We start from the raw sequence: 12,260 nt of genomic DNA on the forward strand, positions 1-12,260 counted from the left end.
ATGACAGTCAGCAGACTAGTGATCTAGTTAAGCCTCTGAAGATGGGTGTCTGAATACACCCGAAACATGTTAGGCAATTAACAACCTTTTTAATAAATATTTGTGGAGATCGACTCTGAGTTTTGATTTCACTTAAAACATTAATGTTATAGACATTTTTAATAAAAAAATCCGCATTTAAGCATAACAGAGTAAATAAAGAAAAATTAACAACTTTTATGTCATCGCATAACCATAATTACAAGCATACCTTGTTTACAGTCGACATATTCGTGAGACTTTATTAGTTATTAAGTGGAGTTGCATAGTTCATAAAGCTAATAAGCAAGAACACCTGCAGTTTCAGTTGTCAGACTTGCCCACATACCTAACTTTCCTATTCGCATTTAGAAATTAACCAAAACTGACAAATTATTACCGCAGAACCCAACTGACCAGTAAATTATTATAAATCGACCGACAGAAAAGCTTTTATTTAAATTTATAACGTTTTTCCGGATTATCCTTAGCATATTTAAAATTAAAAAAGCGTCCTTCTAGCAAATCTGTTTCGCACTTTTTTGGAACCGTTCATTATTTAAAATGAGCGATCGTTAATCTTTCCCAGGTGTTCCTCTAAAGCAATTTCTACTCTCCATTCTCTTAAGGTGCGGGAATCATTACGAGGTTTTTTTGCTTTAAGCGAATGTTCTTATGCTTTTAATTTTAACGAAAACATTAGTGAAAAGTGTAATTTGATACCGACCACATTAAACGGATCGTTAAGTTGTTGTTAATATCGTAACAAGCTTAGACTAAACAACAAAGCAGGCTAAGATATTATTTATTAAACTGTCTTAGGCAAAGTAAGTAACTCACAATAAAGCCAAGAATTGCTGTCAAGTTCACTTAAGTGAAAACTGAATTTGTTGGTTTAAACAGGAAAAAAGTAAGTTTAATAGTAGAGGGGTAGAGGCATAAAATTAACATTTAACAACACAATACTATACAGTGGTGAGGATAGCATAGAAACTTACCGAAAATGTCAATACTAAAGTACCAAGAGTAAGTCCCCAAACTTTGATGGCCTTGTCTTCAGATCCTGATGCAACAAATAAGCCACTGGGCGCCACACTGACAGATGTTACAGGTCCAGCATGTCCATTTAAAGTCAGCACCAACTCTTGGTTGTTCAACTGCCAAACGTTGACCAAATGGTCGGTTGCTCCTGTCACCGACATCTGCCCATCCCGAGATATATCCAAACATGTTATAAAGCCTGTGTGTGCAGCTAAATGTTGGTGGATTTTTTTCTTCAACTTCAGGAAACTTTTAATGTGGTCTGTGCTTCGGAACGTGTAGAAGATTATACGATTTCCACCTGAAAATTAATTCGAAAATATATTGATTTGTTTAATTACAAGTAAAGTCTAGAATTTTCCGCAAAGTCAATATAATAGAAATAACTGCAGCAATTATTCACTGTAACATTAATGGCCAATAAGTTTGACAATAAATAAAAGATTTTACTTTATATCACTTACAGCAGAGCAGAGTTGAATGAGAAGTCTTTCTGCTTTCGAACTTGCATTCTCTTCATTGTCAGCAATGCTTGGAGCTCCAAAATATTTAAAACGTTCTATTTTTCACAATTAAAGGTGTTAATGTATTAATGCGTTCATGTTTTTGTTCTGTTCTGTCTCTCCTTCTCGTTCTGTTTATGCACATATATTTTGTGTTCCTTTTCTTCGTTCGCTGCCCTCTCTATACTGTTGTTCACTGTCAAAACCAAATCTCCAACGATATCTATATCGACTGCTAAAAGCAATTTGAGGCCTTTCGTTGTTAGCAATTCGGTCCTTATTTCAACTCTATAAGACGAGTTGATAGAAAACTCTGGATAGACTATTTTCCACTCGAACCTTTGATATGTTCTATACAAAGTCAGGCAAATAAGCTTCTATGGTATAGAGAAAAACTTTCTATGTTATTATTATTATAATTATTATACTACCACTACTTTTCTTGAAGTATTGTTATAAACAGAATGTTTTCCGCATATTAATCTGTCTATGAGGATGTAAGAGAGTATTTGGTATGCTAGGTATATTCCTTGGTAGTTGGAAAATGTCGAGTTGCCTCTCTTCTATGTAGTTGCTAATTTATGTTTTTTGATGAAATGGGTTCTTCTTTCCTTAGTTTACTCTAGTTCTTCAGCTTATTTAAATCCTTTTGGATTTCTCTCTTGAACGACTTTTCTTGCTTTCCTTTCAGTAGCTCCTTAAAATATTCCTTCCAATTAGAATACTACCTTTTGCTCCTTAGTTTTCTTGTATCCTTCCAGAATTCCGCGTATTTCCTTCTAATTTCGTTTCAAGTTGCGTGGTTCTCTTTCTTGTTGTTTGTCATTCTTCCAGCTGGGTTTTTCCACCGTTTCTGCTGTCTCTGTTATAGTTTTTGGATTATTTCCCAGTTTCTCAATTTCATTATATTCTGTTGTTTTACTTCAGTCGGCAGTTCAACAGATCTCGATAATTAACTGGTGTTTGAAAGATCCATACATTTTCCTGTCACTGCTGCGTTTATGGTGGATCAGTTTTTTAGACTAGTTTTTTTAAAAATGAAGTCTGTTGGTTGCTTAACAGTAATAAAGCAACAATAAAATTTTTAAAACGAATCAACAACAACCCAAAAGTTGAGGTCACCTTCTTTACTCTATGCTGTTTTAACCGAAGATTCCTTTAACAAAATGTTAAAGTTTCTAGGTTTTGTGACCGTTTTTGATCATCATCATCTCTGGCATCACAACCCTAGTTGAGTCTTAGCCTGCTGAAGGATCTTCCTCCATTCTCTCTTGCACCTTGGCCCTCCAATTCGTAACTCCCAGCATTCTTAGGTCTTCTTCCACCGGGTCCTTATATCACACTCTTGATCTGCCTCTCTTCCGAGTACCACCTGGTGTCTGGTGGAGAATCGTTTTGGGGCATTCTCACTTCGATAGGACTGTGCAATCTTGATCGATAGGACGATATGAGGCTCATCAAAAAGTCAGTATAGCTTGAAGTTGTAGCGTCTGCGCCATACTCCTGCCTCTTAAATCCCTCCATACACGTGTCTCAAAATCTTTTATTCAAGACGGGCTAGAAATTCTTCGTCGCTTTTTGTCAAAGTCCATGTTTCAGAGGCATACATTAATACTGGTTTAATTAGCGTTTTGTACAATAGTATTCTAGTTTTTCTCGTCATAGTGCTGGATTTTAGTAGTTTTTTCAATCCAAAATATGATCTATTTGCTATGTATATTCTTCCTTTTATTTCGCTACTCATTGTGTTGCGATCCAAGGTAGATGAGCTCATTTACTCCTTCAAAATTATGGTTGTTGATCACAAGGTGTTGGGGTGCTCTTAATGGGCCGTAAGAGACTTTAATATATTTTGTTTTTACCACATTCACCTGCAGTCTCACCCCTCTTACTGTCACTTCCAGTGCCTTGAATGCTTGGATCAGTGCAATGCAATATTTCATATGCCATATTCAGGATGGTTATTCCTCGATAATTGTCACATGACATTTGATCCCCTTTTTTATGTATGGGTACTATTATACCGAAATTCCAGTCTTTTGGGACTTCCGTATCTCTGCAGATGAGTGATATCAGCTTGCACATATGTTTATTTAGTTTTTCGGTCCCGCGTTTCAGTATTTCGGGTCGGATGTTATCCGCACCTGGGGACTTATTGTTCTTTAGTGTCTGTATAGCACTACTAACTCCTTCTTCTGTCGGAAAGTTGTTCTTTTCCCTTTCGTCCTCGATCGTACCGTTTTTGATAACTTACTAAATTTCTTCAACATGCTTAGTTAGTCAAAACTACTCTTTTGCACAGGGCATCAGATTCAAGCCTTTTGCAACTCTCGAAACAAGGTCTTCTTCTCCCTACGACTCTTGGTAGGTCATTTACATGTAATATCCTTTCTTCTACGTCTGTTCGACTATCGTCATAGCAGTCTTGTCTCGACAGGCTTTCATAAATCTATTTTTGAAATCCAACTGAAATGTATGTTGCTTCAAACGCTTCTCTACGGCCGAGCTTGGACATTTTGATTATTATATCAAATTTGAAAACATTTTGGAAAGTTTACTGTTGTGGTATTTAAGTAATACAAACTATAATTCACAACAGTTAAGATATCTTGAGATGTTGTCCACGATATCCAGTGCGATCTTCCTGCGGAAAATACAATTATGTCCCTGCTGGCCGTTTGTGATATCCATGTTTGTTCTTGTCCCTCCTTTTCCAGGTTACACCCGTACATGTTTCACTAAGTGTATGTCAGTTGGTTTTTGAACCTCCTTTCATGAAGATGAAGTTACATGCCTGATGAAGCCAAAAAGCAGAAAGACGTGTCGCCGGGTTATCATCCATGTTCCTTTCTGCTGCACCTTTTTTGCGGAATTCCCCAATAAACACTTTCCTGTTATTCATTAAAAAAATAATAATAAATTGACCAGAGCAGGATTATCACCTGATCACCTGCAGCGCTTTGGTTACGTTGAGTTGAGAAATCAGTTATTGATTCTTTGTATATATCAATCAACTGGCGCACTTTATTGAGCCTGATGGGTGTGGTGGATTGTTGCGGTCTGATCTCTAATTTCGCCAACGATCCATACGATCAGGTTTCCATCTAAGAATCTGTTTCTCAAAAAGTAAAAAACTTGGTGTCAGTTTCGACAATAGGTCATTCAAATGTTCCGGAAAGGTCTATTTTTTGCCACAAAGTGAAAGATGAAATTTTGGAATATCACGTGTGGTTCAAAAATCTTTCTCGTGATGATGAATTATTAGGAATAAGTCTTTGAACCAGCTACATCCCCCACTGTCTTTTAATGGATGAGTTACGAGTTTAATCAATTTTTATGTTCTTCGAATATTCATTTAATCAACGTGTAACGAAGTTTTATGCAGCCCGTTAGGGGAGCAGACAGTCAGAGCCAGTGTCAGTCTCAAGCAATACTATGTAGTTATACCGAATTTCTACAAATCCACATCCGGGTACGTTAAACGAATTATAAAGTATTTCTAAATTATTAAAATCGCGAGTGCCAAACCCTCTAGAGAGCAAATTCGTCTAACAATTCCGTTTGAGTAATGACCTTTTTGTGTGTTGTTTAGCGATAAAGTTATTAATTTTGATTAGCTTATATTCATTCCTCCCTTAAACATACCTATATGCATTCCATATCCAGGATGGTGCAATAGTGTGACAAAGTCCCATATTGTTGTTATCTTTGGTTTTTCGGATTTATTTCATGATAAGTTGAGCGGTTCCTTTGCGAAACCTAGAGGTTGTGTTTAGGATAAGTTTAGTTTAAAGTTGAGAATTTAGCATTCATTTTAGGACGTAGAGTCGTTCGTTAGCTGAAAAAGCAGTGTTCGGTTAACTGTTATACAGTGTGGTTCTTTTACAAAATATAGTTACTAGCAGCTCATTCTCATCTTTTTATTTCCACAATCAACCTTTTTCAATAAAATTGTGGCGACTCACTTCGCTCACGTCCACACAGATGGCACCACGCATCAAAAACTCTGCTAACATCAAGCCCGCATCGTCTGTCACGATTCAACTTCATATAGCAATTGCAAGTCATCTTCAAGTGTGTATAAGGCACGGAGCTGTCAAGCCTTACTGACGAGTCCAACGACAGCTCCCGGGACGAAACACACTTTATCGGTCAATAGGCAACACGCCCCAGGCAAGTCCACATGACATCAACGTCTTGCGCCATCCCTGTCATTCTCTCGCTCACTTCAACCCTATGGGAACTATACCCCATAACTGGTGACCTTCGACTAGCAACACGCAATCTTCTGGCTGCAGATAATATGGAATCACTTTCAAAACGAGAGACTTTTGCATACCATGGAACACTTTTTTTTTGTAAACTTTGCGGTCCGCATTTTTGCTGGTAGCACTGAAGCTTTCGCTCATTGTACAATCCAGCTAGTTTTATCTCATCTCTCCTGTCTTCCCTAGGAATTCAAGAATCATCCTGATGGGCATATCTGCTATGTCTCATTGTTCCACTATATGTGCCCCAAAGGCGTGATATTTGGGCTCCTGCAGAGAGGCCTTTCATCCTCTCTACCGCACAGCCTGCATTCATGATTTAATTCTCTTACCACCTGTTGCAGGTGAATCCTGAGTTGACAGTGTCCCGTGCTTAGGCTCTCCTCGGTTGCTCTTTCTCAGGATTTGCCTCCCATAAACATTCAGGTATGCCCCATGTGTAAGTCATGCTGGCTGTCTGCTGTGACAGACAACACCTAGGTTCTGGCCCTATAAGTTTATCTCTCACTCTCTTCTTAGCCAGAAGATCTGCAATTATATTTTCTTCATTGTTTTGTTGTCCTTTTGTCCAACAAAGGTATATTTTATTGTGTTCACCATAACATGCCAATATGTTCCATCCTCTTAATGTGATAATACCTCCTAATCATTTCTTGCGCGCATTTCTGCTTTTGCTCTTTCATCCCCTTCTCCTTTTGCATGACATCCCGCACCTATATTTTTGGTTGTCTTGCACCCATCTGTATACCAAAGGGTTACTTTCTCACCATATATTCTTTCTTAACTTCTATCCATTTTCTTAGACCGGGATATTACCCGATAACGTTTATTAAATATTAATTATTTGTAGCTTGCCTAGTTTTACTTAAGTCTGTTTTTTGCCGTCTTTATGTCACCAAAGAAGAGAACCGTAGGTAACGATGGTAACTATCATCCTGGTCAGTCCCCAACCTTTACCAACCATACCCCTGCAGGCCCATAGTCCTCAAATTGCTTTTGCAATTGTGTTTTCTGCATGAGTTTGGTATCTAATGTTAGTCCCAATTACTTCTCTTAATCACTTGGTGGTACTCGTATGTCTTGCCAGGTTCTGCATTTGCAGCCGCTTTCGTCTTGTGAAGGTGAATACTTTGGTTTGCTGTATACCAACGTTGTACGATCTGAAGTGCGCGCTGCATGATGTTATGGGACACACTCTCAAATTCTCTTCTAACGAGCAATCTTATATCGTCTGCATACCCTTGTATTGGCTGGACCCGACTCTGGTCCAGCTCTGTCAGAAGTCCATTTACTACAAGGCTCCACAGCAGAGGCGAGCAAAGTTCGTAATTGTTTCATTTGATATCTCTACGCAAACGTGAATACAAATACTAAATAACTCGTTACAACAAACTTGTCAAACAAATCTCAAACGTTCACTTGATTCCTTTTTTAAATTCGACCTAGTTGTTGACTCATAAAGGCTTTCAAGCTAAAAAAGGACTGTAATGTAAAAGGAAAAAGAACACTTTACACTTGTTCGGTTTTCTCTCCATATACCTACTCTATATTATTTATTGGCCAAATTTTTAAAGTATCAATAAAACAAGGTAGATTGCTTCGATTTCGAACGAACGACATCGAGAATTGGATTATTTTTCGATACACCTCTGGCACTATCGTTGTTTCTATTTTGGTGGAAACTGGACGGATCGATTGTCAGATATCAACACAAAAGAAATTCTCGGACCACAAAAATTGCACGCTGGATTTGCCACCTATTAAAGGGAATAAACCAACAATATTTTGGAGTAATTCGAGCCGAGTGGTTTCAAATAATATTAGCAAAACCAGATCTCATTTCAGACTCGGCTGTAAAGCTAAACGAAAGTGGTTGAATACGCATAAAAAAAATCGGATAATATTTCAGATGTTGAATTAGATCCTCTGATTGATTTTTCCATACAAAAACCCGTTGAAAAACTTTACCAATTCGAATCAAATTGGAATCTCTATTTTGAATAAGAGCTTTTATGGTGTTTCGTCCTTTAGATAAGTAAATATGAACAAAACTGTTGCTTTTCTTTTAAAGAGCGCGCTGAGGTAAAAGTTTTCTAGCGACATAAAATAAACCAGATAAATGATGCTTTTAGCTCTGGCGAGCGGTTAATAGTTTAAATTGAAGTTGGCGAAACGCAGTCATCGCGATAAATTAATGCAAACTTTCTCACAATGGTAATGCAGACTAGGCGGGCTTATTTTGTCCGCAGTTTACTCATTGAATAATTATAATTAAACTGTTTTTTCATAATCGTATTTCTGCACACATCGTACGTAAACCACTGCGAGATGAATGCAACCAGCATTAACATTCGATTACCACCGCAAATAATGTTAAAGCATTATCATAATAAAATACCGCGAATTAAAACGTTTTGAATCCGATGAATATGCATTTGATCGAAATTTAATTAATTATAAACCAGAACGTTTGTTAATGCTGTTATAGTTAATAATTAGACCACCTGAATATTCAACTTATAGGCATATAAACGATTTTACAAATAGTCTTTTACAGTGTATATTCAAAATCAGCTTACTTGAGTTTCGGATTTTTGATCGTTGGAATTATTTTTTATTTTTATTAAGTTAGTTCTGGTATGGTCACGACGAACTGACAATCAATTACTGAAAAGAACTGAAGTTGTGAAAGATTGTTTATAGGAAGTACCGCACAAAATTGAGCAATGTACAGTAGATAACCTTTTTAATATCCCTTTTTGTAACTTTTATCAAAATTGTCAAATTAACAGCAAAATATCAAATATGTGTTGTGCAGATGGTCCCCCAATCTTAGAAGGAGAAGTACAGGCAGCCTTGAAAAATGCTAAAGATCAAAAGGCTTTGGGTCTCGATGGAATTCCGGCTGATATATTAAAGTTGATCGAGGGGAAGAATCTAGGGTGGCTCACAAGGGTGTTCAATGTGATCTATGATACGAGCGTCCTACCCACCAAGTGGCTGAAATCTGAATTTGTTACCCTCCCCATAAAGCCTAATGCTAAGAAATGTAGAAAGTTTCGTACAATAAGCTTGATGAGCCACCTACTGAAGACGTTCCTGAAGATAATTCACAGTAGAATATTTAAACTATGTGATCAACAGATGTCTGAGACTCAATTCGGCTTTAGAAGAGCAGTAGGGACTAGAGAGGCTCTATTTTCGATCCAGGTGTTGTTTCAGCGATGCAGGGATATAAACTGCAATGTACACGCATGTTTTGTGGATTACAGGAAAGCGTTTGATCAAGTGCGACACACAAAAATGATAGCAGTTCTGCAAAATACTGGCCTGGATGGGAAGGACCTCAAAATCATCAGAAATCTCTACTGGAATCAGAGGGCTTGTGTGAGGGTAGACGGAGAGACAATGGAAAAGATACAAATATCACGTGGTGTAAGGCAGGGATGCGTGCTGCCTCCTGTAATTTTCAATGTGTACTCGGAATATATCTTCAGAGAAGCCTTGCAAGATATTGAAGCTGGAATCCTGCAAAATGTAGAACGATTGAATAACATAAGGTATGCAGATGATACCGTTATTTTTGCAGACAATCTAGCTTCCTTGCAACTCCTAATGGACAGGGTCACATCGTACAGTCGACAATATGGTTTGGAAATAAGCACCAACCAAACAAAGTTCATGATAATAAGTAAAAACCAAAACACCCGCGAAGAAAGAGTCAAAAAATACACATACTTGGGCACAAACGTAAATGATAACTGGGACCATTCTGTGGAGATCAGAACGCGTATTGAAAAAGCTAGAACAGCATTTATCAGGATGAAAAAAGTTTTTACCAGCCACGACTTACAGCTGGATGCTACGTTTTCGATGTTTTCGACCCTTTTTTATGGGGTCGAATCGAAAGAACGAGTAAGATGAACTCGAACCTTTTCCAGATAGACGTACTGGTTAACGACCTGGAACTAACTCAGATGTTGGATATCTGTTGGATCATCACTTAGGTTTTCGAGTAGTTGGTATCTAGAACAAGGTTTTTCCTTTCAGTTTGCAGATTATGCAGGATTGCTAAGTTCGTTTTGGGTGTTAGCAAACAAGACGGTGTAGCTATCTGCATAGCGGAAGTTGGAGATCTTTACTCCACCAATCGTGATTGGCCCCTACTATCCATCTGGTACTCTTCTCTAATATGTTCTTCATAGATGTTAAACTAAATAGGATACAGAATGGATCCCTGCCGAACACCTTTTTTAATTTTACAGTGATGTTAAATTGTTGGTTGTCGATTGTTACAGCTGCTTTACGGGTTCCGTATAGATTATGAATTAAGAGCGATATGATCCGGAACTCCCATTTTCTTCAGGTATGTCCAAAGATGGATCCATTTGATGCAATCGAAAGCCTTACGATACTCGACAAAACGTAGTAGATAAGCAGAGCGGTTTGTTGAATTCTCTCTTGAGATTTAGTTTGATATTATTGAAATGGAATGGCAACTCATGTTTCTATCTACTGTATTAAAAACAAAGTAACGTATGAATGCCACCAAGCCAGGGAAACATGGCTTGCACGGAAATTAAGGAGTTACAACAGCGACAAGATCTACATAACCTCCATAAATAGATCAAACATTTTAACTTAAACAACAGCGGAATGGCTGAAACATTACAGTAGATATAGAGAAGCAAATAATTTAACATCAAAAACTCGTTCGATGATCAGAGAGTAGCGATACAAGCCAGTACTGAAGAACAAACGGGGCCTACAATTCCGAAAGAAGAGGTAAATGGAGCTATAGAAACAACAAAAGGAGGAAAAGCTTTGGGTCTGGACGAAATACCAATGGAAGTGTTAAAACTGATCGAAAAACTATTCTATATATAATAGAGAATGTCTAACGGAGACCATGCTAGCGCAATGGCTATAATCAAACTTTGTTACAATACCCAAAATTAAATGTCATGTCAATCAGGAAGTTTACGCTTGCCTTATACATATATTACAATAAGGGGTTTGATAGAGTTAGGCATGACCAGCTAGGAGAAAAGCTAAACCAGAAAAACCTGGACTCCGGAGATATCCGGATTATTGTCAACCTTTACTTTAACCAAAAGGCAACAGTGCGATTACAAGAAACGACTAAACCTATAGAAATCAAACGGAGCGTAAAGCAAAGATGTGTACTCTCGTCACCTTTATTCAACATCGTATGTGATTTGGGAGGTATCACAGAAAATGATATGACAATTAACAACTTGCGCTATGCAGACGATACTATCCTTCTTGCTGGAAATATGGATGACCATATCACTGCCAGTCGACATTTTGGCTTGACAGTTAAAATTCAAAAGTCCAAATACATGATTAAAACTAAGAACAACGCGCCGCAAGAACACCTCTATGTAGAGTATGTAGACAATTAAAAAGGATTACAAGAGATAACTATCGGGGTACAAACATCACTTGCACCGCTGATTATTGCTCCGAAATCAAGATCGGTAAAGAGAAAGCACGTGCAGTTTTTGTCAAAATGAAGAAGATGCTCTGTAGCCGCGACCTGAGCCTAGATCTTAGAATACGCATGCTGAAGTTCTATGTATTCTTGTTAAGTACTGTACTATGGCGTAGAAACTTGGACCCTTAACAGAATGTACGAAAGAAAAATAGAAGCATTTGAAATGTGGACCTACAGACGAATGCTCAGAATATCGTGGAGAACACGATTAACCCAAGAGTTCAGGTGTTAAAGAAGGTGAAGAGAATAGAGCTCACCATCTGAGTCACATAATGCAAGGTTCAAAATATGAGACACTTCACTTGATAATCCAGAAGAAGATTGTGGGCAAAAGGTCAATTGAAACAAGAAGGATATCTTGGCTTCGGAATCTGCGAGAATGGTTCAAAAGGTCTTCTGCAGATCTATTCTGAGCATCAGTTTTCAAAGTCAAAATTGCCATAATGTTATCAAACTTGCGATAATGGAGAAGCTACATGAAGAAGAAGAAAAACATTAAAATTGATTGAATTCATTACCGACCATGGTGGTCTGAAGACTTGGGTCCTAAAAATTTGAAACGACCAACAAAAGGTAAATTTTTGTTAACCTCACGGGATATTCCAAAATTTAATTTTCGCAGCTTTCACCTTGTGGAAAAAGCTAGACTCTTGTATATTAGATTATATTTATATTTACTCCCTGTATATTACAGGCTATTCCAAATGTTCCTGTGGAAAAAGAGTCTAACTTTTCCCACAAGGTGTAAACTGGAAAAACTAAATTTTGGAATATCTCGTGAGGTTAAAAATGTACCTCTTGTTGGTCGTTTCGAATTTTTAGGTGTGGAAAAAAGCTAGACTCTTCCGGAACATTTGGAATACCCTGTATATTCTTATAATGAATATAAGACCAGACTCAGTTTAAACTCAT

The 12,260-nt window shown here is 37.6% G+C and overlaps 1 protein-coding gene across 1 annotated transcript in view; it reads right to left on the reverse strand.

Annotated features, from left to right (window-relative positions):
* Window positions 1–12,260, reverse strand: part of LOC145738810 (protein qui-1) — a 294,747-nt gene that overhangs the window by 44,010 nt on the left and 238,477 nt on the right. The window contains exon 23 of the mRNA XM_081993876.1: window positions 1,017–1,360. Within this exon, the coding sequence (XP_081850002.1) occupies window positions 1,017–1,360 (344 nt within the window). The remainder of the gene's footprint in view (window positions 1–1,016; window positions 1,361–12,260) is intronic.

This window comes from Ips typographus, linkage group LG16 (genome assembly GCF_016097725.1).
Source record: "Ips typographus isolate SLU linkage group LG16, UJ_Ityp_2.0, whole genome shotgun sequence".
Taxonomy (NCBI): domain Eukaryota; kingdom Metazoa; phylum Arthropoda; class Insecta; order Coleoptera; family Curculionidae; genus Ips; species Ips typographus.